This window comes from Oreochromis aureus, linkage group 7 (assembly GCF_013358895.1).
Source record: "Oreochromis aureus strain Israel breed Guangdong linkage group 7, ZZ_aureus, whole genome shotgun sequence".
NCBI classification, from domain to species: domain Eukaryota; kingdom Metazoa; phylum Chordata; class Actinopteri; order Cichliformes; family Cichlidae; genus Oreochromis; species Oreochromis aureus.
In genome coordinates this window covers 8,855,906-8,883,253 of record NC_052948.1, presented here as the reverse complement: position 1 = coordinate 8,883,253, position 27,348 = coordinate 8,855,906, and the positions used below count along the sequence as shown (strand labels likewise).

The window sequence follows — 27,348 nt, the reverse complement described above, 5'->3', positions numbered from 1 at the left end:
GATCCATACTCTTTTTCTTCTGATGGCTGGAAATCCTCTATTCTCACTCGGGCCACTGCGCATGCTCTCAGCAAAGAGAGGCGGGCTAGGAGGAGGTAGGTCGACCCGCTGTAGTCGAGTGTGTTTGTGTGTCGGTGTGTGTGTTTGTCTCAACGTTACACGAAACGTGTCTCCTCTCAGCAAAGACACACAAACGTGAGACGTGCTAGATAACGTTTTTGTTTTTTTTCTTGGTTTTGAAAGTTTTCTTTTTGCCGCCTTAAGATTGTTACGGTTTTATACTATGTATATTAAAACATTCCGCTTGTAAAACGTAATATTTATCCGCCAGGAGCAGCCGACTTCGTTTCTACTAAAGAGTGTCCGCTTCTCCTCCCCTCGATGAAGCGCTGCGATGCCCTCTGATTTTATATCCCTCCTTAGCTCGGATATCGACCTCAATTCCCCCAAATCTCTATACTCTAAAGGTAAGATTTATCTAAAGGAAGGTACTGCGAGGTCGCTAATCCGTTTTGTCCTTGTCTAATAGGAACTAATATGATTGTCTTGATAGCTCATGTTAAGCTGCTAGCTAGCAATGGTTAGCCTCTTTTCTGCTAGTAGCAAGACTAGCTAGCATAGTTAGTCAGCTCGACTACCCTTGCTGGTTAGTTGTCCATGTCACATGCGTGGAAAAGCATGGTATGTTGGAATAGTAAAGTAAATGTAACAACAATTATGTGTGTTTTTTGGTTAGACTTGTCATGCAGATTGATGACTAGCATCATTTTAGGTGCCTATATGAGCTAACACAGCTTTGTGAGGTCGCTGTCTTACCCACCACATTGTTCCGTGGTTTAAGGTACTTAAGTAGTGCTCGGGTTCTGCATAGGTGTGTATTTGTGTGTGCGCATATCGCATGGATGGAAAAGTAGTGCATGGCTGTCCTGTGTTTTCTCCTTGTTTGGTTTTACCGAGTGACAGTCCCTCTGTTGTTTTGGTTTGTTTGGTGGAATCGAGCCAGGGTATCCTCCTCACATTCTCTGGTTTCACTGAAAGAATGCAGTTATTGGCTCTTCAAAGCCTAGAGTGTGCTATTCTGCCTGTCAGGATAAGGGGCCCTCTGGTGCCAAAATATATTCTGCCTCTAATATCGCTGCACACGTGTCAGCCAACTGTTATGTTATTATTAGGTGGGTGTTGCTGCATCTCTGGAGTGCAAAACCGTTAACTAATGTTGCATTTAGCTTGGTTAGAGCAGCACTTTGCCTGCAAGCCTGTCTTTTCCCCTTTTTAACCACCGCCTCAATTTAATGTGCAAAGCAACTGTCACTGAATATGCTTACTCGACTCAGGCAGTTATCATGCATTTGCTTGTTTATGAGGGAGGCTTGTATATAATCTATTGATCCTAAAGTGCAAATGTAACCTGAGACACAAGAATTTATGCATATTCCTTTTTCTAAAAACAATGGTGCTATTTCAACCCTTTGGGTTTTCCCCCCTACATTTTGATCACATCAACAAAAATTATTCTCTTTCTTTTTTTCAAATATTATTTATACCCGACTGGGCCTTAACTTGCCTGCTGGTCCCACATCTGTCTGGCTGCTATGTATAGGGTGCTCATGAGCCAGCAGAAAGCTTTGCTCTGTGACCCTGAAATTCTCAGTTGAGACTGCCATATGGTCACACTGTATCACATGATGACTGTTTATTTATATCTCTGTAATTGGGTGTGCGCTCTCACGTTGGGGTCAAGGTAACAGACATGCTCATCAACGATCTATTGGGAGTGCTCATGTATGTCAGACTATGTGGGTGAGTGGAGACAACTGGCCAAGCTGCCAGAATATATTGCATTATTTAGTGGGTTCTGTTTTTTTTGTTTGTTTGTTTTGAGGAAAATGTGAAATCTCAGAAGTTACGAATAGAAATAGTAACACAGGGCTTACTGAGAAGCAAGCAGGGTCCTACTGGAACCTGGACAGCTCAAGAACTCGTGCCTGATTTTATTACTGTGACAATACACCATAGAAATATAACTAATGATCAAGATAGTGATTTTTGGCTATATTTACATAAAAATTATGATTACTCGGAGAGACACAAAAGTCTCTTCCCTTTTCTCACAGCAGAGAGAGTGTTGTTCCTGTGTGAGGAGAGCAAGCCCTCGAGCAAAACTGTAAAAGTGTTGTTTTTTTTTTTGTTTGTTTGTTTTTCAAATCAGCCAACGAAAAAAAATCTGCCAGAGGGAAATGAAAAGTGGCTTCAACCTAGCAAAAAATGAGTTAGCAACAGCAAAGTGAATTGAAACGTGATGAACAGACAGACGAACTGGGATGCTATTTCCAAATCCAAGTACTGAAAGCCCAAAATTGAAGACCAAATACCTACTACGATCGTGGCTCAAGAGTTGGGAGTTCGCCTGTAATCGGAAGGTTGCCGGTTCGAGCCCCAGCTTGGACAGTCTCGGTCGTTGTGTCCTTGGGCAAGACACTTCACCCGTTGCCTACTGGTGGTGGTCAGAGGGCCCGGTGGCGCCAGTGTTTGGCAGCCTCGCCTCTGTCAGTGCGCCCCAGGGTGGCTGTGGCTACTATGTAGCTTGCCATCAGTCACCAGTGTGTGAATGTGGATGTCTGGATATGTAGAGCGCTTTGGGGTCCTTAGGGACTAGTAAAGCGCTATATAAATACAGGCCATTTACCATTTTACTCAACAGATATACAGATTAGGGCTGCCCAGTTAATTGATTAATCATGAACATGCTTTGACCCCCTACAATTAAATAAACGTGTTCAAGCAATATTAAAGATGTTGGCTTTCCTACACAGTGCAGTGCATTAAAGCCACTGAACTTTTATGGACTACCTGGATGACTAACAGTGCATTAGAAGACAGCCAATGACTGAAATTAAATGTCTGGCACAGCGAAATGTGAAGAGCTTGTCCCCCGAAGTGGAGCATGAGTCGTTGTTTGGAAATGACTCGAATTTAGTCTAAATGACGTTAACCTAGAATAAATTATATGCAAAGAGTGCTGTAGAGTTGTGTCTGCATTGCAAAGCATTACAACCTGGTGATTCAGCCGCATGAAAACACACCACAGACTGGCGTATAATGAATGCACGAAGGATGAGAAAAACGGTGCAGTGGTTGCTAAAAAGATCATCCAACACCAACTCAGACACTCATAAAAGTGCACCTGTACCTTCCTAAAAATTACTTACTTACTTACTCGATCATGTCTGTTTAGCCAAAGATAAGTGTCCAGTAATCACAGGACATAAAGAGAGGTCTAGAAAAATTGTCAACATACTTAACAAAAGTTTTGTTCATGCCCATCATGCATGTACAGTGAATTGAGTGAAAGACTTTATATTTTGCTTTTAGGAGATCCAGTTAGGCTAGTTGAACAACAATTCACTGCAAAGATGTTTTAATTCACAGGAAAGTAGCACAATGTTTAAATGAAAACACTTGTTGGGTATTGGAAAATGTGTAATTCTACTACAGTCGTTACTAACAAATGGTAAAAGCAATAGATATTTCTAGTAAGTGGTTGTGATTGGTGTGGGTGGGATACTGGTTTTCTCCTCATTATTACCTTATGTCAGGACACAGATTTTACGGTACTCTCATTACTCTGATTTTAAAAAAAAACATGTTTTGTTTGTAGCATATACACAAGGGAGATTTACTTCCACAACACATTTCTCCCACAGGTTACATACAGGATACATTAACCACTTGTCCCTGGCTGCCTTTGCTTTGTGTAATATGTAATATGTACACTCAGTACAGACATTCACTTGTTTCTTTTTAAAGAAAACAGGCCCTTCTCCCATTGTTATGTCTCTCTGGTATAAATGTAGGCCAATAGTAAACTCTCCCTTGCTTTAGCGTTAATAGCCCTGCCTTCCACTTTAATGACTGCAGTCTTGTGGGTAAATCTTGGCCGTCCTTTAAAGGTAAAGCATGGGCTGACTCCACTACAGTCTAAAGACAGTAGTACTTTCCAATGAAACCCTGTGAGATATTTAATTTATTACAAGACACTCAATGAAACCATGATTATTATTGGAAAGTAACGATGCAGTTAAGTGTCGGACAACAAAAAAGCTTGCAACAGCCTATAGCAATGGGACAACAGTGTGCAAGTGCAGCTCTTGCTACTTACTCTGGCTACGTTGAATGAAGGCACAGAATCCCATTCAATGTAATTCATGTGCCGCAATATATGATGTATCCTGGTGACTAAGTAAGATGGATGTCAGTTAACTTGTTACTAAAGTGAAAAATGTTGCTGCTTTCATCTGAGTACAAATGGATACATTAGCCAAATTATGGCTTCCAAGAAAGAAAGAAAAAGTCAAGTTTGTTTTTTTTGTTTTTTTTTTTTTCTCAATAGGCCATACCTACTTAGACAAAGTAAGCAAAGAGCTACATACTGGAAACTACATCCAAAGTGCTTTATCATCATTTAAATTAGCGTACATTGTGCCAATTTTCTGATGTACACCACTGCATAGTCGGCTTTTGAAACAAATTGCATTTGAATCGATCGAAAGAGCAGTACAGATTCACTGTAGTCATTTGCCTTAAGACTCCTTCGTTTAACGTTGCCATTATTGATTTCCTTTTTTGGAAGGGGGGGGGGCTTTGTCTTTCTTACATGCAGAAATTAATAAATAATAACGCCTAGACACACCAGGTGGTATCTGTGGCCCCAAGCACCGCTGAGCTTGCAATAAAATGGTGAACTATTCATGAAACTGGAGTTAATCTTTCATTCTGTTATGTGCATGATGTGCATGTGCACATATCTGTGTATTCATAATCACCTGAGACATTTCCTCTTTGAAATATTCCTTTAAAGCATGCTGCCTCATAACTTTAAATCACAATCAAGTTTGTGTTTGCCTGTTTGGTGCACCTTTGGCGGCCTGTTCATAAATGCAGATTGTCTTGTGCAGGAGTAGGAAAGCCAATCATCTCCATATGTTTTCTTTTAATACAATGTCCTTAGAGTTGTTTTTAGACATCAGACAGTGCTAGCTGTTGCCTGGTGTAAAGTGTTGAAATCTCCCCACATGACGCAGGTTTTCGATTATTTTTTTTATTTTTATTTTTTTAAATCCTCATGGACCGGTGAAATTCAGCCTCACTTCCAAAAAGTTATACAGTTTCTCTAGATGGACAAATGGCAGGTTCAGTGGGGGCAGGGCACAAGTTAAAGGCCACAGAGCTTCTGTTTTTAAAAGTTGAAATGCATATGGCACGCATTACATGTAGACTCAGTTTGTACACTGTAGAGACCAGAGACTACTTTTAGAAGCAGCTGATTGTTGCTCAGATATGTAGTTGTCACAAAGTTGCCTGCATATATTAGCAGAGGACCATCTTTTGTATGGTATTGTTTAATAATTAATGTGGCCTTGTAGTTTCCCTCTGCTAACATCCACATCCCCATGCATGCTCACCTCTATAGCTACAGCCACCAGCAGAATCCATAAAATTATGATTAGGAGGACAGTACAATCAATTTACACTGTAGAAATGTAGTTTAGCTAATTCTGTTAAACCTTGTTTATCCATCTGATTTGCACTAGCAGGCTGAAAGCAAATAAAAATTGTATTTGGCCATTTCTTGCAGTAATTTAAAATTTAAGATAAATGGTTAGCTTTAAAAGCCCAAAATGATATTCTTTGTGGTTTGAATGTGGTAATTAGCTTTTATGTCGGTACTCTGGCTTGACCATATTGTTATGTGTTCAAAACCATAATTAAAGCACCACTGTAGGTTGTGATGCATTTTTCCTCTTTTTTTTTCTCCCTTTTTTTTTAATATGGAAAACACAAACCAAACGTGCTTGTCTACTCATCTTTCATTAAAGAATAGAAATGGAGTGGTGCCCTTGCTATTTGGAAAACCTTTAAGGCTTGTGTAATATGAGCAGTGCATAACTATGTGATGATGTAATTTAATTGTTCTAGGTTAAAGTCAGTCAACCTCCTGGCAGGTTAGTGTGCTGCAGGCTACTGTTTGGACAAGCTTATAGATTTGTGCAAACAGACTTGTCAATTTTGCTACTATGAAGCAAGATAAGACCAAAATTTAGTGCAGGAAGTGTATTTTGTGAACTGGAGAGTTAACCTACATTTTAAAACCTATTTTAAGGATTGGTCAGAAAACATTTAAAGAGGTTTTTATCTGTTTCGATAGAGGGCAGTTCTTAACCCTAGAACACTAATGTGCAGTTTTATAACACTGTTACTAATGTCAGGTATTTTTTACCTGATATAATATGCCTGATAAAATATACTTCCCATCAAAATAAGTAACCCAATATGTGGCAAATTGAAGTACTCTTGTTACATTTCCCCTTATACAACGTCTCATAAATTGAAACCCTATATAAACGCTTCAAAATTGGTAAAAAGAAAAAGGGAATCGTAAACGAAAATATTCTTTTAAAATTAAATAATAGTCGTAACTTGTTCTTCTGCCCACCCCTTCCTTGTCGTGTGAGCCTTGTCCAGGGAAGGCACAATCTCCATGCATCGCTCACAGCTGTGGGAGAAATAAACAAAAGATGGCATTTGACTACAAGCGCTTGGGTGAAAATCATCCAACGTTGGTGTTCTAGGGTTAAGCACAGGTGACGAATAAAATTAAAGATAATTTTCCTGGAGGCATTTCAGGACGGCTGCTGAGTGATGACTGATGAGACTGGCTTCAAGGACTTTGCTGTACATGCGGGAGAAGGTGTGCAACAAAATCCAAACAGCAGCTGTTGACACTGCAGCAGTTTCTTAGTATGGCGTTTCCACTAATTGAAGCGCTTAGTATACTGTTTCACACACACATTTAAAATTGAGATAACATTTGTCTTCAAACTTTTTTTTGTATATGCTGCAGAACAGCTTCTAAGCCCACAGAGTCTTTTAAAAAATAAAAATAACATTTTTTGGTTTTCCTGAAAAAGCAAATACATCACCTAGCTTTAATCAGCGATACTCGTTTGATGTTGTTGTCTTTGTAAAGCTATACAGAGCACTTCCACGACAGGAGGTTTATATACAAATGGGAAGCTTAAAAAAGAAGCCCAGGTAGCCACAGAGCTGCACTCTTGGGGAAAGTGACATTTTCACCTACAGACAGCTTGTTTGGTTTTGAAAGTTATGATTTGTGTTGCTTTTGGATTAAGATTAAGTGAGTTTCAGGTTTATGGAGGGGTGTAGACGCACAACTTCTGCTGGATTTAAATTTAAACAGGAACATTCAAATGAAATTGATTGCAGCAGAATATTTGTTTTACCGCGTTCATTTTAATTTAATAATCGCCAGAAGCCAAAATTGTACATGAAAATAAAAGCCCTACTAAACATTATGGCTGCTGGACTCTCTCAACAAAGCATTTGGAAATGCTGCTGTTTAGTTGGTGGATTATTATGAGCATTTTTTATGCTTTAGATGGAATTTTAAATTGAAAGAAAATAGAGAATAAATGGGAGAAAATAGCAATAAGGCTCCAATTAATCATTTTTACTTCAAGTCTCCACGAGCACAAGCCACAGCACGGTTTGAATATGGAAGCACTCTTTTGCATATACTGCACAACTTAAACTGGGAAGTGTGGTTCAAAAGTAAAAATTAAATCGCTGACAGCAATCTAATCTGTGCATTTATGAACCTGAAGTGATTGACTCAATAACAATGTGTGGTTATTGGCCTGTGTCACAAGATAATTGAATCTTGTGTGCATCTCCACCTAATGTTTGTGCACATTTAAACAAATTTGTGCTGCAGGTAAACATGCTAATCATTATTTTTGGCTTTTATGATTCATAACTGGTTTTATTTTAAAGACTCCTTAAAATGCCTCTGATTTGAAAACATTTCTTGGGTAGGTTTCCCATCACGAGCAAATCCTTTAGGCTTAAACTACACTGTGGTGAACTTTTAGAGGGGTAATTTAGTAAAGCTCTGAATTGTAGTTAAGCTGATTATAAGATTCTGTAAAGTTTATTTCTAATAAACAACCATTTGTAGTGCATGTGCTGATTTTTTTTTTTTTTTTTTTTTTTTTAAAGGAAAAAAATCTATGAACAATGAACCCTTTTACAGTTTGACTTTCTGTGGTTGTTTTGTGTTGCTGTGTGACCAGCAAGCACCCAGAGAGAACGGGTGATTTATACCCCTTTCAGGCCAACAGTGACATTCTTTAACACAGTGTGGATTCCTTTTGATCTGGCCAGTACATGTAAGCCTTTTGCCAACCTTGGCCAGAGGGTACCCAGCTTAGTGAACAGCAATTTCTGTCCTTTGTTTTTTATTATGTGCTGCTCTTATTTAGCAGAAGTGCCATGCTACTCCTGCACATGTGTTGGGAGTCTATTAAGAGAACATTTGTTTGCATGTGATTGAATACTGAAGCATATACATGGGTTCAAAGCAGGTGACAGCACATCTTCAGTGGACCCACTATGCATGCTTCTATTGTTAATAGGGATACTAGTTAAGGCTGAGGTCATGTCTCGCTGCCAGTCGATCTGTAATGCAATCAGCAACAAAGACTCACTTTCTTCATGCCACGCACCACAGGCGAAGATTGAGGGTGGTTGTGATATTCGTGCATACAGTTAGACGGTTGCTGGCAGTTCTCTATAGTCTCTGAAGCTCGCTGTGAACAGGTTCACTGAAATCCACGTTTTATTTTTCTAGCTGCACAGGAAACTGATCTCACCAAGATCCGTGAAATATCACAGCGCTTTTTATATTTGTTAAGAAAAAGAAATGAAACTTTCTCTGGCCTTTTGACATTTAGATTGTGCTATTCATTCAGCAGTGCTGTAAGGGGACTTGATGCAAACAATAGCAGATTTTATTTGTTCCTTGCGTGAACTTTGGTGATGCATTGCCACCAGCTCAGCACCATCCGTGACATCACAGAAGTGCAAGATCATGTGTCTTGTCAGCTTCATTGCTCTGTTGGGAACAAAATCATAGGCAAGTGTCAGATGACTACTACACATCCTTGGTGCTGTCGATGCAAAGCTGAAATATCCATATCAAGGTGTTGATAGGTGCCTGTTTCTTAGCAACCGCACTACCTAATCATGTGTTTATCTAGCATCAGATCTGATTTATTCCAGTGTGGCTGCAGTGGTCGTTATGTCTACAAGGAATCATGTTGCCATTAAATATCTTCATGACTCTGTGGGTTTTATTACACCAAACCCCACGGGAGGCTAATTTAGTTCATCATAAGATACCCTGTGTTGTGCTAGTGTTGACTGCAGAATTTTTAAGAGATGTGGGAGGATTGCACTATTGCTTCCACTTGTCTTCGAAAAGCAAATAAGGAAACAACCAGTTTTGGTGAGATACTGCAGGAGTTTTGTTTTTGCCATGAAGCTTGCATTAGTGGAAGTGAAATTGACTGTTGGCATGGTTCTATTTTGTGAAGAATTGTGACGATTTCTAGAACTAACTAACTAACTGTATTATTACTTGGACTGTGCTTGAGAGCAGTTCTGCATTAGCTTCAGTTTGAGGCCAAGACGGCTGCCTTATGCAACCCTCGAGGCCTTGTTTTCAGTAGAATAAGTTAGAACATTGTGTGCGTCATGTTTCCAGGATTAAATTGTGGCAAAACCTATTTGAGTTAACTGGCAATAAAGGCAGATGGGGTTTTTTTGTTCTAGTTTTAAAAAGTTGGGAGTAGTTGTAACTTGAAGGTTGCTAATTTCATCATGCTCCACCGTTCCTAACAGGTTAAAGGGAAACCTGCTGAAAATGGGTATTTAAAAACAGAATATTTTCATCTAAGAAGAGTGGGTATGGATCTTTTTATAGTTGCATTGTCCTCTAATTACCAATAATCTCATTTATTTTTCAGAAACTAATTTGTATTCTCCTACTCATCCTTTATGGCAGAGTCGGTATATGACCTCCTCCCCAAAGAACTCCAGCTCCAGCCATCGTCCACCCAGACAGACCCACCCACCATGAGCCAGAATAGTGGGGGAGAGGCAGGACCTCCCCCCTCTGCAGCCTTGGCGTCAGGTGAGCTACCTGCTCAGTCCATGAAAACCATGATCTGGGATCAGTTTCCCTGTAACAAACTATTACCCAAGTCAGCAGGGGTAAAGAAATGTGGCCTTGTTTGAGTGACTGGGGGCAACTTCACCCTTTCATCAGTTTCCGAGGCAAGATTTGTGACTAAAGGAGATTTATATAGGCTAGTGTGTATTAAGTATTTCAAAACTGCTGACATGACGATACATGGTTATTACGTGTCAGCTGGGCCCCATGTTATACAAGGGTACAGCACCAACAAGTCAGTCGGGGTTTAGTTCTAAAGCCCTTCTGTGCAGGTAAACACAGGATTTATTCAAATATATGTTGTAACTTTCAATTTTTCCAATATTATACCGTATTTATATCTGTTGTGTTGTTGTCTGTCAGCATCTTTTACTGTTAGTGGTGGGCGATCCTGTTAACTAGCAGCAGCATGGAAAGAGACGTTGCTTATGAAGCCTGACACTCGATATTTCTGGGCCAAGTGAAAAATTTCAACACCCTTAGCACCTGATGTGAAGATATCATTTAACTCCACACAGCTGTGTGCTCAGTAGTGTTGTGTACTTTGGTACAGAGGCTGGAGGTAGTTTTGAGAGTAATTTAAACAATGGAGTTGAAGCTGCTGTGAACCAACTCTACAGTGGCAACATTTTAACCACTCCATGGTTTGATTTTTTTTTAGAGTGTTAATAACAAAATTTCAAAACATATCAAGCACCATGACAGCGTTTCACCTTTTATATTCACGCACTCTGCAAACACACCACTACCATATATTTTTATGTAGTGTTTTAGACTAATGTCTAAACTCACTTAATGTCTTAAATACTCTTAACTGGTCATTTAACACTCTTTGTGGCCAGGTTCCTGAAAGTGTGGCCCACAGGCCAGAGGCGGTAATTTTATGCGTCTTTTAAGTGTGACCAGGAAAAAGTGTTCTGCCGTTCATGTTATTCAGTGACAGTTTAGATCATTTATTGTATGTATTATGTATTATAGCTGAGCAGATAAATACCAATTTGAATTCCCCTGTTGTCGCCATCACAGCAGACTCAACCTTTGCATCTCTGACAAGAAACACCAGATACATGTACAGCTACATCAAAATTTTAAATTCAGAATGAAGCGTTTGCATGCTGACATGGCCTCTTATTTATTGTTTCACCGATGTTTTGGGTTTCTTTTTTTTTTTTTTTTTTTATAACTTTTTGACGCTTGTACTAAATTTTATTTTTCCCTTGGCTCTTAATGTAAATTAAAAAAAAAAAAAAACATATCAGATTGTCTCAGCTTTACAGATCCAGATCGTCTCCTACGACATCCCTCATGTTATGACGTTATATAGTGTTTTAGAGTTGGCATATTGCATTTCACGTTTTCAATTTCTTTCGCTTTGAGTATTGCCCTCTATAGTTTGAGTTTTAAATGCCTTTAACAAAAGTAAAAGAGATGCATCTATTGCACCGTGAACCGAGCACAAGTGTTTGACTCTCATGTTACAGAGTTGCTAACATTTTCACTAATTACAAAGGTTTTGTCTGCTCATGAAACAGTGAAGTTGCCCCAGCAAGCGTTGGACTGTATTTTTGAATATCACTTATCAAAAGCAAAGAAAATGGCCTGATCTTGGATCATGGTGCATTTTGATGTTCCTGACATCAGTTAAAACTGTGAAGGATTCTAGTCATGGTTTTCATCTAAAAAGCAAACTAACCGGTGAACAGTCATGTTGGAGAGAGAGAGCGCGCTTTTTCTTTTTCTTTTTTTAACACTGCCTTTTTACTATCATGTCTGACCCAGCTGGCCCTAAGCAGTGCTGATCAAAAGCATGACTCATGTGATGTCTTTTAGATCATAATTAACCAAACAAACGTGCTTCCGAGTGTCTATAAATGATAAACTTCAAAAGATACTCCTTCCTTCAGTATATTAACTCATCCAGTTTACTGATTGACAGAAGTTAAGTCTTGAATGATCAGCTCTCTTGTTGCTCATTGGCTGTCTCGTTTTTATTGCAGGAAGTGCCCTCTGAGGCAGGGAGTGTCTGCATATAAAATGGTCTGCAGTTCACTGCTCCATAGGTCAGAGGCTTGTTTATTCTGTCTCCATGGCTACGCTCAGTCCCAACCCAATATTCCAATTGGCATGCGCAAACTACTGTTTACTATTGAATGCACATTGCACAAACTCTACTGTAACCCTGGCAAATTTAATTTGGCGCCACATTATCAGCTTGCAAATTTGGCTGTACAAGAAAGTTTGACCAGATTTTGTTATTTTTTCTTTCTGGCAATGTGTATGTAACAACTTGTAGCTTGCTTTTGTTTTTGTAAACAAGGCATGTCAGTTTTGTCACATTGATTTTTAATCAGAGGTTTTGTAGGAAATCAAAACATTGTGGGACCTATAGTACCCTTCTCAACTTTAACTTCAGAACATTTGGTCAGTGCTTGACAGCTCTCGCATGCACAGTGAGAGCACATAACCCACAACAGTTTGTTGAAATTAGAGTTGGGAAGAGGGGAAATCTATACAAATCATGCACAAATTCAGCTGCTTGAATGGGACTGCTAGCCTGCTATGTGGTGAACATCTGTCCTAACTTTTATATCTATATGCACTACTACAGATGCCACCTCTTCCACCTCCAGCCCTTCTGCCTCTTCCTCCCTCGCCATAGGCGTTACATCCTCTGGCCCCTCTACCTCATCGTCAGACCATCTCAAGGTTGCCCAGCATCTCCACTCCAGCGGAGGAGATGGCGCTGGTGTTTCAGAGATGCAAGGTGCGGAGGGCGCCCCCAGCAGAGGCAGCAGTGGAGCAAACGCCACAGTAGGGGATGTAGGGCCAGGAGGGTTGCCGGGGCTAGGAGTCCAGCAGCCCCAGAACACTCCATCAAAGCGAAGGACTGTGTTGAGCATATCCCCACCACCTGAGGATCTGTTTGATGACAGCCAGATGTCTTGCCAAGAGGAACCTACCATATCTGGTGCACCAGGTCCCGACTCGGAGCAAAGCAGCAGCATGTGGGCCGATGATTCTGTCTCGAACTTCAGTTTGATCAGCTCCATCTCCTACAATGACAACACGGAGGTGCCGCGCAAGTCTAGAAAACGCACTCCTCGCCAGCGGCCCGGTCCCAAGCCTGCTCCTCCAGAAGATAGCATGGATGTGTTTGATGCTGACAGCGCCAAAGCCCCTCACTATGTGCTATCCCAGCTGGGCACAGATAAGACCAGTTCCATATCCAGGTATGGTGACACTTACTAAAGTACATTCTCTCTTTAGGTCAGAGTACCTCTCCCCTTTGTGGCAATACATTAGGGTCAATAATTGGGTAATTGGATTCTTGGATGTCACACTAATGTCATCATCATTTTTGGTCCTCTGCAGCTCTCTCGAGTCAGGAACTGCAGTGAAAGGTGGGTCATTGTCTGCTCAGTTCCCTCAGAGGAGTGATGGGAAGGAGCTAAAGATCCTGGTGCAGCCAGAGACCCAGCACAGAGCTCGCTATCTGACTGAGGGCAGCAGAGGTTCTGTCAAAGATCGCACACAACAAGGATTCCCCACTGTCAAGGTTGGAGTACAAAAGCTTCCAGCAGCTTCTTAACAAACGAAATATTACCACCTAAGGAAGAAGCTGCCAAATAAGATCGAATATAACAAATACACTGAGTGTGGAGTACTGCAAGAGAAAGATTGTACTGGCACTGCCCATGTGCTTGTTTCCTTTCTCCTATTTCAATAGCTGGCATTTAACATGGATAACTTACTTGTCTCTTTGATTTCGTTTCTTTTTATTATTATTTATTTTTTTAAATCAACAGTAAATCCAGTACTCACACTGCAAACAACCAAACAAGTACCTTTACCTCTTGATGATAAATCAGGGTAGGGGAAGTGAATAAATAGTGATTGCCTTGTATTCATTATTAAAGTAATAAATTCTTGACATCGCTCTTGAATGGCTCAGTGGTTATGAACAGATAACATGCTTCTTTTGTACCATGAATAATGTGCACAGACAAATGATTAAAATTTAGCTGATTGGCAAATGATTAAAACTTTTATATTTAACTGAAAATTTTTCAGGGCTGAGGTGTTTTTTTGTTTGTTTGTTTTGGGGTTTTTATTAGAAACTGGAAAACTAATTTTATTTTTTTGTCTGCAGTTGGAAGGTGTGAGTGAATCAGTTGTGCTGCAGGTGTTCGTAGCAAATGATGCGGGCAGAGTGAAGCCTCACGGTTTCTACCAGGCATGCAGAGTGACAGGACGCAACACCACTGCTTGCAAAGAGGTGGACATAGAAGGCACCACAGTTATTGAGATTCCTCTGGAGCCCAGCAATGACATGACACTTGCGTAAGGAGTTATTACAGATAATTAAAGACTAGTTATTACTTGCAGTGTTGATATTTAAAAAGTATTTGGTATGTGCTTTTGTATATTTAGTTATCCCTTCCTTCTCCTTCCTGTGTTGTTTCTACAGGGTGGACTGTGTAGGAATTTTGAAGCTCCGTAATGCAGATGTCGAGGCTCGCATTGGTGTTGCAGGATCCAAGAAGAAGAGTACACGAGCCAGGTTGGCCTTCAGAGTCAACATCCCCCAGCCTGATGGATCAACCCTGACTTTACAGGTTCCCTCATCGCCGATCCTCTGCAGTGAGTAACAGCCAACTAGGATTCCTGAAACAGTTTGATGGCTAATGTTTTGTTTAAAGTGATATGTTTTAGTTTTATGTTATGTTATTAATGATAGTTTGAATTTTCTGTTACTCTTCAGCTCAGCCAGCAGGAGTGCCAGAGATCCTGAGAAAGAGTCTCCACAGCTGCTCCGTGAAAGGAGGCGAGGAAGTTTTTATAATCGGAAAGAACTTCCTTAAAGGAACCAAAGTTATTTTTCAGGAGAACATTACAGGTGTTGTAGCAATTTCTTTTGTTAGTAGCATTGTAGCTCGATGTCATGTGTGTGAATGGTTTTCTGCATATAAACTCTCTCAAATTTTATTGAATTTTCAGATGATAATTCCTGGCAAGCTGAAGCAAAGATTGACATGGATCTTTTCCATCAGGTATATGCAAGTGGGGATGATGGGGATCCCCTTGAGTTTTTCATTGAATAATCTAAGCTGCTGTATCAAACCTGTTTTTCAGCATACATTTCACACACAAATGTGATCTTTTTTTCCAGAATCACTTGATAGTGACAGTCCCTCCGTTTCACAACCAGTCAATCACTTCTCCTGTTTCTGTGGGTATTTTTGTGATGACCAATGCTGGTAGATCACATGAAGCCCAACCCTTCACCTACACTCCAGACTCAGGTAACAGCAAGCAGCCTATGCATGAAAGTTACATAGTTCACGATTTTCTGCCGTCATGGCATTGATGGCTTTTAAAGGTTGACACTTATTGCTAAGTGTGACACTTATGGGCTATTTCTGTTCTGAAGTCAGTGAATAGAGCTACCATTTTCAGATAGTTATAACAAGTTTTAATAGCACTACACCATTATAATCAATCATATAGACAAATCTAATGGCTGATTAAGCAATGCCGCAATTATTGCTGTCACAGACACATTTACCCTGATGGCAAAAAGAGATGTAGGGATCACTGGCAGTCCTTTGTGTTTCCACTAACAGATGAAGGTTTAATATGTAAATGTGTAGCAGATAGAATTGGTCCTGACATTGGCTTGGTGAAAAAATGCTCCAATGTCTGGAATAGGTGGCATAGCAGTCAGCGATCTTATTATTAACAAGGGATTGTAGTAGCAGGATGGTAGTTTATTTAAATAATCTGAATTATTTGTTTTATTGTTATTTTAGGAGATGTAGCACTTAAGAAATTGGAAATGTATAATCATAAGTCTCAGCAGTTGATTTATTGTAAGTGATCTCTACTAAAAACTCTCGGAATATCGTATTGATTTACTTGAAATCTGCAAATGTCAAATACATTTCACAAAACGGACACTTATGGCTTTTACTTTACAAGGTTATTTAATTGTTTTTTTCTTTCTTGTGTTTAATTTAAAAATTTAAAGCTCAAAATGGCAAAGAACTGTCAAAGCCCCCCACCAGCTAACATAAAAACAGGAATTGTTTAACTCACTGAAAATCCTGTTTAAGTGAATCTATAAGTCCATATCAGCGTATTGTTGGAAGATGGAATAAGGTTCAAGTAATTTTAGGCACGGTGAAGCTGGTAGCCTGAGTCTGAGTGACAAGGGGAAAAGAAGAAACTGCACAGAAAATAAAGAGGAGGTGGACCACAGGTAAGAGTGGGAGAGTGAGAGGGAAACGGTGAAGGTGCAGGGTGTCAAAAACAGCCTCCATATTTAAGACACAAAACGCTATATAATCCGCTGGATAGAAAGGTTTACTAACAAAATGTGTCAGAATGCTTTGCTGCTGTCACGCCCATCATCAGAAACATCTATTTCTTGGTTTTAAAATTCCTGGTTGAACTTTGGAAACTCCTTCCTTTTTAAGCTGGATGTTGAAGCTTAGTAATTTTAGTTGATTCAATTTAAGTTTAAAATAGGAACACGAAGTAGCTGTTTGCCATGTGCGCAGTCTAACAAATAATATTCTTAGTTGGATTACAAAAAGCGTTTTGATGGCAAGTGGTCATGGTAAAAGTAGATAATACCCTCCTGGTTTGTATGGTTGTTGCAAACTGCCTTGTGCTTGGTGTTGGATGGGTTTTTTTTCTCCACATCATCCATTACAAACATGGAACATGCAGCTTGTCATGTATTGTCATGTGTGCTAAGCTCCTCATGTAGATTTCAAGTAGCTAATCATTGCCATCTCACATTCTAACAGTCCTTTTCTCCACTCTTACCTCCAGCTGATAACTCAAATGTGCTGACAGTAAAAACGGAGGGGATATCCATGGTCAAGACCTGCTTATTTGATACCCCGATCAAATCTATGCCCTCCGAACAAACAGAAATCTCTGACCAGACTTCCAAACGGCAAGAGGACACACCTATGGAAGTGTCTAGCAATCCACCATCCACAGAGGTCTTCAAAGTAAGATACCCCCTGCTTTTTGAGGAAGAGATTTTAAAATATTTACTTGAGAAATACAGTCTGTAACACCGTTTTTCTTTCTCAGTCATCCCCTGACCCGCTCATCACAGTGCAGCAGACTCTGGACCTTGGCTCTAGTCCTCATCCAGGTGGAGAGTCCTTTCAGAGAACAATGCCCTTACCATCAGAAGATGTGGACCTTCCCCAGGCACCCCCGGTCTTCCCTAGCTTAGAGTCCCTCAGCACGATACAAAAGCAAGAAATTGCCCCAACAACCTCCTTCTCTGTGTCAGGAGACACCACAATACCACCTGTGACACCAGAAGTCCCCCAGCAGTTCCTTAGAGACCCCCAGGAAAGCTTGTCACCTGAGAGTTCCAGTAGTAGTGCAGGGGTGGTGGTTGTGGCCATGCCACAGATAGCACCTTCCTCTCAGGCGCAGCCGCAGCAGTCCCAGGTCTCCCTCTTTCCCCAGGAAGAGGTGGCCCAGCTGGAAAGGGCAGTTAGAGAACTCCAGGGAGGAAGTAACACCACACTCCAGCAGGTGTTAGAAGCAGCTGTAGCTCAGCAGCAGCTAAACTCTGTGCTGTATAGCCCCACACCTTCTGCAGATTCCCTTCAGCAGCATGTCCAGGAGAACATGAACAGCCTTAGACTGGGGAGTACAGATAATTCACTGTCAGCACAGCAACAGCTACAGATACAACAACAGGAGCAGCAACAACAAATACAACAGCAGTTTCAACAACAGCAAATGCAGCAACAGCAACAAATACTTGGAAACCTTCAGCAGCAACAGCAGCAAGTCATCAACAACATACAGATGCAACAGCAACTTATATTACAGCCACAAGAGCAACAGCAAATTATGGAAAATATTCAACAACAGCAACAGCAACTGCAACAAAATCAGCAACAGCAAGTTCTAAACAATATTCAACTTCAGGATCAGCAACAACAAAATCATATTCTTACCAATTTACAGCAACATCAGCTGCAACAGCAACAACAGCAGCAGCAGCAAAATCAAGCGTTGAGCAACCTACAACAACAACAGCAGCAACTTCAAGAGCAGCAGGTTTTGGAAAATTTACAGCAACACCTCCAGGCCAGCTCTCTCCTTCAACAGGCTGGAGAACTACTTACTATCCAGACTAGCTTCCCAACACAGCCTCCTTCACACACATCCCCCCCACAGCAACTCTTCCAGTCGCCCAGGCCCATGGCCGAAACCCAGGGGTCCCAACAGCAGGTCCAGGCTGCCCTCATCCAGAATACCCTGACTGTACTGACTAGTGGCAGTCTCAACTCAGAGCCGCAGTCCACAGGATCAACCCTATACCTGACGCCAAACCATCAGCCCCAGCCCCAGCAACAGCAGCAGCTGGCATTCCTCTCCTCCATGGAGACATCAGCCAGCCAACCTCAGTCTGTTTCAATGTTTCAAAATCAACCGCAGTCTCAAATGCAGCAACAGAGCACCCCAATGGATCAGCAGCAGTCCCCACAGCAGAACCAACAACAATCAGCACAGCTTCCAATGGGCCAGCAGGGTTCCTTATTTCAAAGTATTCCCAATCACTCACAGGGCAACCCTGCACCACAGCAAACAGGTCTGCTTCTCTGCACCACAGATCTGAACCCACAGGCTATCGCTCCTACTATTCTCTTTAGCACCCAGACCCAAGGTTCTTCCCCTATGGGGACCATTAGTGTTGGAATCACCCAGTCAGATACAGCAGAGCCCATGTCCTTCCAAGACCAGAGCTCTTCGGGCAGCAACTCAACAACCACTGAGAACCAACAACAGAGCTTGTTCCAGGAACAGCAGCCAATGCAAGTGGGCCCAAGTTCAAGCTCTGTCCAAAACAATCAACCTGTGGAGCTGTTCATACCACAGACAAATCTGTCCAGCTTGCAGAGTACTATTGGCTCACAGGACCTCAACAACCAGGCTCCAGCCCCCGCCACAACCATTTTTGTGGTGCAGGGTGGTGTGGGTGTGGTAGCCAGCCCTGGTCAGCAGCCCCCAGAGCAGCTTTTCCAGACATCTGTGGGTGGCAATGTGGCTTCTCAAGGACAGGCCAGTCTGTTTGTTTTTGGCATTCAGAATGGTAAGACAATTTTGATCCTCTACACCTTTTAATCTAGAGTAAATCAAAGTTAACCGTATTAAATTCGTATTTTCTGAAGCATATGGTACTATCATGATCGACCTATTAACTTGTATATATCCATATTTGGTTCTTGGTGACTATTCTGTTAGTCGGCTAAATGAGAGGGATAAAAAATTTGACTAACCGACTAGTCTAAAACTAAGAAACACTCTGATATTAAGCATAATGGACAATGTCAAAATCTTTAAACAAAGGCATTTGAAACCATTACTCACATCTATCAACAATAAATCATGCCTCTTAACTGTGCAGCACCTCACATGTTGCATTATGAATATTTCACGTTTTACTCCAGACAATGAAGAAAAAGAAAAACACTTAAAATAATCCAATATTAAATATAATAAGAAAACATGGTACTAAAAATGATGTTCACATATTATTAAAATATGACAAATTGACATCCGAGAAATGAATAAATTGCAACTGAAAAGTGTGGCATATTGTCTATTTTGAATGATGCACCTTGTTCGAAAAGTCTTGACAACCACTTAATTAAAAGTTAAAATCTAAAAGAATAAATCAATAAATAATCCAGCCATTTGCTTCTGCTTATCTAAAGTTGGGTCACGGGTCAGCAGCCTAAGCAGAGAATCCCAGACCTCCCTGTTGCCAGCCACCACCTCCAACTTCTCAAAAGAAACATTGAGTTGTTCACAGCCAGCCGAAAGGTCTAATCTCTCCTGTGTATCCCAAGTGGGACATGCCCCTCTGGAACATCTTACTCAGGAGGCGACCACCTCAAATGACCCCTTTTGATGTTGAGCAGAAGCGGCTCTACTCTGAGCCCGTGACTGAACTCCTCACCCTATAGCTAAGGGAGAGTCCATCCACCCTTCAGAGGAAGAGTACCGCTTGTATCCACAAACTCATTCTTTTACTTTTAAAAGACCTAACCCTAATAGTCTTAACAAAAAAAATCAAGCCTGATTAACAGATTTATGGCATTTGTCAACAATGATACTCCATCTGGTGATAGATGGCTGCATAACATCCAGGACACAACAATATATCGGCATTTGGCATCAAATAAAATCTGAAAGAATTAGATTAAACAGCTAGTATGTCTGGTACCCACTAGTGACAGTAGTGATAATTAGTCATCTAGTCACGCACATCTCTAATCCATATGCTTCTTGAGTTACTCCATTGCTACAGTTATATGCTACATTTACTGTTTAATGATGGATAATATTATTTTCTTTTTCTTTTAGACTCATCCCAGCTGCTCACGTCTTCTGGACCCAGCCAACCTGCCCAGAACCAAATCCAGAACTCCGGTCACATGCAGACTCTGCTGGATCAGCCCATGGCCCAAGCTGCCTCCCCAATCCCAGCTACCATGCATAGCAGCTTGCAGAACACCCTTCAGGCACAAATGCAGACCACCCTGGAGAATGCAATGCAGGCAAACACACAAACAGCCCTTCAGTCCAGTTTACAAGGAAACATAGAAGCGAGCCTACCAACACCAATGCAGACCAGTCTACAGACACAGATACAGAGCAGCTTACAGAATCAACTGCAGGCATCCATATCAACATCGTCCAGCATGGATAAAATTGAGGACCTACTGGAAAGCCTACAGAAGCAGTGATTATTGTTTGGACCATTGTCAGCACTTAGGGGGTGAGTGATATGTATGTAGCTCAGAGTTATACACCCTAAAAACAGCCGTGTGTGGGGGTTTGTGCCAATGCTTAAAAAAAAAAAAAGTCATTTAAATATTTAAGAATTACTTGCCCTTTTTACTGAAAACCCAAATCATGAGTTCATGTGACCTGTTTTTAAGAAATATTTATCATTAACTGTAGCCTCCATTCATCCATTGTTCTTGAATTAATGAACCCACCTTTGTTATTACCCCTCTTGCAGGATCAGAGAGGCCTGTAATAACTGCTTTATCCAGCCGCACAAATGCAGTGTTTTGTTGCCAGTTGTTTGTTTTTTTCTGTTTCTTTTTAAAATAATGTGAGCCTAAGAGATGATGACGGTGGTGGTAATGATTATGATGATGATAAGGATAAAGATATTTGTGGAAAAAACAGGAAAGGGATAAAGAATGTCAACGACAGAGGAACGGTGACAGAGGAATGGTGCTGTGATGGGAGAGTGTTGTGAAGGCAGATTTAAAAATAAAAAAACAGTCAGTTATGGAAGATCAGATTGCACATAACTGTCAGATAAAGGCAGAATCTCATTTTGAGTGTGTAAACTCCCCAAGATTTCATTTCACTTTGAGACAGTGGGTGTTTTTTGTGTTTTATTTTGTCAGTTTGGGAGATTAGCTGATGTAAAAACAGGGATGAAATCACGTCACAGTAATTAGATTTAAACTTCTTTTGCTGTGGAGAATATGAACAATCATGCTGTTAATAAACAGCTTACATTTCCATATGTCAAAAATGCCATGAAATTTGCTCCAAGAGTACAGAATATTAGACTGTACAGTTCTTTGTAGGATAATGTTTCATGTTTTCTTTTAATAACATTTACTGGCATGGGTGGAGTCTGCACTCAAGCGGTTTATTATTAGAGGCAGCACAGTTTAATATTGGTGTTGGCACCACAAGTATGAAATTAACTTTTATCACAAAAAGTGTGGTAAAGACATTGTGTTACTGAAAGCACCCTGGTGAGTTGAGGGAATATTGCACACTCATAAATGAGATTCATCCTGATGAATAATGTGACGTGGCCTTTGCTTGGCACTTCCCAGTGTTCTCTTATGTGCAGGCCTCATCGCAGAGGTTGCAGATGCTTTCTTGGTGAAATTTTAAATAGCATTCAACTATTTAGTGTGTATATTTTTTTTCTTTTTTCTTTTTTTTTTTTTTTGCTTTTGAAAAAGTTAACTCTTTATCAGTTAAATGTGGATAGAAAAAAAAACCTTTCCACTAGTGAAAATGGAGTGTTGTGTGGTTTTATAAACATTTTATCTAAAGCACTTTATAACCTCTTTTGTGTAACCTGCTACTCCTTATATCCGTCCACAGCTCTCTACTGATCTAAGATGAATTTGTACTCTGAAACGTCCAGTGGGTGGGGTTAAAAAAAAAAAACAAAGAAGAAGAGAAAAAAAATGAAAGCAGTCGTCTTTGTACAAATAGATACATCATTTTTACATTTTCTCTCATGTCAGAATATTTTTGAGGTCTAGACAACTTTGTATAGAACGTCTGCGCACTGTTGAGTCCCTCTTTGTATTCAGTCCCAGTGGTCCAGTCAAGTCTATCCAAAAACAGCCATTCCCACAAACGGCATTGTCACTTGTCAGTGTTTGAGTGGTAACTAGGCCTTTTGTGTTTTAGACACTGACAACACATCTGAAATACTGATTCGTTTAGTTTGTACATTTACATGAAGGATCTTCATTGTTTTGGTTTTTTTCTTTTGTACTAAGTCTCGGTTCTTCTCGTTGGAATGTTTTTACTGTTGTTCGTGTTGTGTTTCGATATTAAGTTTTTGTTTCTGTTTGTAGCCCGTGCAGGTTGGTGCCGCATGAAGCTGGCTCCTGTCCTTTGTGTTGTGAACAGGGGCTCACTGGTAGATGAAATCTGTTACATAGAGGTTGTCATTTTTGATTCCATCTTTGGTGCTATGTAGAGGAGTAATGGGCACTTCTGTCGTCGTGTTAGTACAGTTTGTACTATCAATAGCACTTGCATTTGTTTTTAGTTTGGAAGCAAAGAGCTGGCTGTTGTTGAGGGATCAGACTGGAGTGCACCCACCCAGGCATACCAAAGCTCCTGATTGTGAATGGTCGCCATTTTGTCCTCGCCATCGTAACGTTTACTCATTTGTATTTGTTCGTTCACATAATGCAGCTCTCACATGGCTAACAATTCAGCATGCTGGGGGGTTGTTTTGTTTTGCTCTTTTACAAGATTTCTGATAGTTTTGCGAAGGTACTTTGCTTCATGGATCAGTTTATCTCATTAACATTTCCACTGATTTGATACATTACTCTATTTTTCAATGAAGAGTTGACATTGCTGAACTTTCCAAATCTGATATTAGCCAATTTGGCATTATGCCCCCCTCCCCCCCCAAAAAAGACATGATTTTTTTCTTGGAGACTTCAGACATTAGAATCGCATTGCTCACATGCATTTGTTTACATTTTCATGGTCATACTCTTTTATCTTTGCAGCTGTTAGTGATCCATTTTAAAAGTAACTTATCTTTTTTAGAATTTTGTATCCATGTATCAAAATGTAGAGTATTTTTGTAAAACTAAACTTTTTCTTTTTTGCTCATAGCAAAGAACTATCATTGCTAGTGTTTTGTTGGTTTTTCCCCTGAAATGAAGCGCAGGTTTATTGTTAAGTCTATGACTGAAACTAGAAATGTAAGTGGACATCAAGCGATTATGTTAGACTTAAATCTACTGTCATGATATTGACTTTACGCAAACTGTAGAACATAACGTGAAGTTTTCTCCTCTTTTTTTTGTGCTCTGTGTGTTTTGTGTGGGCGTTTTGTATTTTAAACTCTTTTTTGTTTTTTAACATCATGCATCTCAAATGGCACTTTGACTCGTCCATTAACTGTAGATCAAGTTAGAGTGCAGTAGTGATGTTTCCAAGCATTCCATCCCTCTCAGTTAGGGGAGCTAAAGAGCACATGATGTTGTGGAAGAAGTGCGGAACAGTAATGCCTCTTAAAGCCATACCAACACAGAAAGCCAACCCGTGACTTCGGTTTCATGAATGTAAATTTTACCTCATGGTGTGTGGAATGGGGCTTGCTCTACATCTGACATCGGACCAATTCTAGGCTTAGAGAACATGTATATTTTGAGGTGGAGGGAAGGGGATGGGCAGGGCGGCACCAGCTGTCATTTGTGTCACTGCACATTGGTCAAATTGTTTTTGATTGTGGTGTAATTTCAAAACCGACCATTAGTTTTATTATTATTAATTTCAGTCCGACTTTGACGAATAGCCACTTCACCGGGGGGAGAGGAAAAAAAAGAAACCGTGTTGATTTAAAGGCGTTGAAAAGAGCACACAAATCTTTGCATAATATTTTTGTCCTTCAGTCATGTAAATGAATATCCATGTATATTTAAATGTGAAATATACTGCAGGGGTATTTTGAATTTCAATTGTGATGCTTTCAACAGAACTTTGTGTGCCTTGATAACTTAAACGTTGCTCTGCTGTGTTTACTGGTGTCCCTTTTGTCTCATTGCTCCTTTTTATTCTCTAAGACTGTTTAACATCCGAAAGCTTTTCCGTTACTTTCTCCTCCCCCTGACACGGACATAAACGTAACTGTTATACTTTAACATATTCTCAATCCGTTGCAAGATATCAACATAATATTGTGCAGCTTCACCAGTGAATTGTCACCTTGTTGTTTTCTATTGAAAATGCTTTTCATGCCTCATGAGATTTGTACATGTGAGGTTAAAGGGACGAGACAGTGGAGATTGTTTTTATCGAGAACTTTGTGTTGATGTGCTTGTCAACATTACTATTGTTGCTGTGAAACGCTTGATCAAAAGGGGCAGCCATGATAAATTAAATTGCCAATAGTGTGAGCTGTATCTTGTGTGTAATCAGTTTGCTCACTTTTCCTAGTTCGCTTCTATTTCACATTCTCCAACAGTTCTGTTGTATCCGTTCTGTGTAGCTTGAGCTTTAGTATCTAGCCTTAAGACCCTGCAGTAGGGATAAAGGTCAAACCTGGCGTGTTATCATACATCTGAACTATTATTAACATGTAATTTTGCCTTTGTCTGGACATTTGTATACTCTTTGTTTATATCTGTAATCCTGCTGCTACATTAAATGAATTTTGAAAAACTGAAAATATCTTTTTATTTGCATCTTTTCACCACACTCTGTTTGAAAGGATGTATATAAACCTTTCAATTATTACACACATTCATAGAAATTATACAGTAAATTAAATGGGGCTTCAGGTGTTGTGGAAAAGCTGTTCAGAGTTTACTGATTCTTCTGTGTAGGATCTGTTGGAAGAATGCTATTGGGTCCTCAGAGTCAAAGCCAACTTCAAACTCGGGTTTCTTTTTAAGAGCAAGGACAGCAACCAGGATGGCCAGCAAGGCAGTCAATCCCCATATGTGATATTGGCTTCCCGAATCAGTGTCCACAAAATAAAATGAGTGCAGCAACCCCGACATCCCAACGACACCATATGTAGAGTGGTGGTCTTCCTTGCTGGTGAAGAAGTCCAATGGGACTGTGAACACAGCACTGACCTCAGCTGGGTTTGGACTGGGACAAAATGACTCCTCTATGAAGCCAACAACTGGGGTCACCAACAGACCGGTCTGTTGACAAAGAACGACAATTAGGAGGGGGTGATTTGAGAAAATGGATGAGACTCAAGTCAGTCAATACTCTTAAAGAAAATTATTTGTTTTATTCTACCTTATTAATGATTGGGAACAGCGTACAGACCACCTGAACGTCATCAGGCGATAGACCTATCTCCTCCTCTGCTTCTCTTAGAGCTGTGTCCACATCGTCATGGTCACTGGGGTCTCTCTTTCCACCTGGGAAACACACCTCACCAGCACTGGTCCTCAGCTACAAAGAAACAAACATAAACAGGATCGATTTACAGGATAGATGGAGACAGTGACCAAGAGATAGCATCCAACTCAGTGTTATCTCAGCTGCTACACGGTGAGAGGAAGGGTACATCCTGGACAGGTCTGTTACAGGGCTACGCAGACACAATCATTTGCATTCACATTCACACCTATCAGCCATTTAGAATCATCCATTAACATAACCCCACTAACTGCCGTCTATGGGAGGTAACCATGCAAAACATCAGACATAAAGACCCCAGCCAGATGGTGGGTTCAGGCCCTGGACCACCTTGCTGTGAGGAAACAGTGCTTGCCACAATACTGCCCGTGGAAAGACAGTAGCGAGAGTGAAAGTTTATAAGATGTTAGTGAGACGACCTATATGTATTTATGTATGTTTTGGAGATGGTGGCTCTGACAAAAATACTTTTTGAGAACTTTTTGAGAATGAGTACATCAGAGGGATAGTTCGGGTTAGAGAGGCAAGGCTGAGATGGTTTGGAAGTGCAGAGGACAGACAGTGCCTACATTGGAGAAGGATGTTGAATGGAGGACATGCACGGGGTTGGTGTGACAGAAAAGGAAGCTGGGGATAGAGGTCAGATAAAGGTAGATGAAATGCTGTGGCGAACCCCAGATAGAGAAGTCAGAAGAAACCGCAATTACCCACTCAAGTTACCTCTTTTGAACGCAGCGTCATCAAGGTGTACAGCCGCCCACTCCTCACGAACAGCGGGATCAGCACAGAAGCTCTGGGCAGCACTGGCAGATAGGAAAACTTACCTCCTATGTCAAACTGCTTTAAAATGCCTATAATCTCTTCTTTAACGTGCATGATAGTGAGTGACCTGGTTAAAGTCCAAGTCTTGAACAATCTGGAAGGTGAGCTTGAAACAGGATTTTCCGGTCCGACTTATTAGTAAATAAACACAAAATCTTGGAAAACAAACGTTGACAGCTAAAATAAAATACTGTAATGCTTACAGTGAAGCTAACGTTAGCAGCAGAGCTAAGTCTAATCAGTCCATAGTAGTTCAGAAAACATCTGCGTTGCAGGAAAGCTAATGTGTATATAATGGTAAACTTTCCCCACACCATTCGCCCTGCATTGACAGCTACTTCCTACTAGAGTTTAAGCTAACACCAGAAAAGGATGTGATGTCAAATTGTGACAACTTCCGCTTTAGACACAGTTATTCAATTAGCTGAAGCATTTGGTGTTGATGCTTGAGCCTCAAAAAGAGTAAAAGTGTATTTTGAGAGTATTTGAGAATTTAAAACAAATTCTCTAATAGGATCACGGAGATTATCATGACTGCGGAGAAACTCGAGAGAGGGTATTTTTGTCGCGTTCTTTTTCCTCTCTGCTGCCTCCTTTAGGGGTCGCCATAGTGTATCATTTACCTCCACATCACCCTATCCGTAGCTTTCTCCTCTGTCTCACTAACCCACTGCACGTACTCCTTCCTCTTTTCCTCCTGCTTGGCA

General features: G+C 40.6%; 2 protein-coding genes across 4 annotated transcripts; one reads left to right on the top strand and one right to left on the bottom strand.

Moving 5' to 3' along the window:
• Positions 1 to 99: 99 nt before the first annotated feature.
• On the top strand, positions 100 to 25,109 carry nfat5a (nuclear factor of activated T cells 5a). 3 transcript variants are annotated; one of them, XM_039615089.1, is made up of 13 exons: positions 100 to 195; positions 332 to 467; positions 9,923 to 10,051; positions 12,699 to 13,320; positions 13,463 to 13,646; positions 14,241 to 14,431; positions 14,559 to 14,731; positions 14,853 to 14,987; positions 15,089 to 15,141; positions 15,261 to 15,393; positions 16,928 to 17,112; positions 17,198 to 19,226; positions 20,504 to 25,109. In XM_039615089.1, the coding sequence occupies exons 2-13, from the start codon at positions 395 to 397 to the stop codon at positions 20,884 to 20,886; spliced, it is 4,290 nt and encodes a 1,429-aa protein (XP_039471023.1). In that variant the 5' UTR covers positions 100 to 195; positions 332 to 394; the 3' UTR covers positions 20,887 to 25,109. The 3 variants fall into 3 exon arrangements, with proteins under 3 accessions (XP_039471023.1, XP_031593078.1, XP_039471024.1); XM_031737218.2 differs by having other exon boundaries at positions 129 to 467; XM_039615090.1 differs by lacking the exons at positions 100 to 195; positions 332 to 467 and adding an exon at positions 12,088 to 12,150 and having other exon boundaries at positions 9,921 to 10,051.
• nudt7 (nudix (nucleoside diphosphate linked moiety X)-type motif 7) lies at positions 25,104 to 27,002 on the bottom strand. Its single transcript, XM_031737219.2, has 3 exons — positions 26,540 to 27,002; positions 25,694 to 25,852; positions 25,104 to 25,593 (listed from the first exon to the last, which is right to left on the bottom strand). Exons 1-3 carry the CDS (start codon positions 26,693 to 26,695, stop codon positions 25,240 to 25,242), a joined length of 669 nt encoding a protein of 222 aa, XP_031593079.1. The 5' UTR covers positions 26,696 to 27,002; the 3' UTR covers positions 25,104 to 25,239.
• Positions 27,003 to 27,348: the final 346 nt, after the last annotated feature.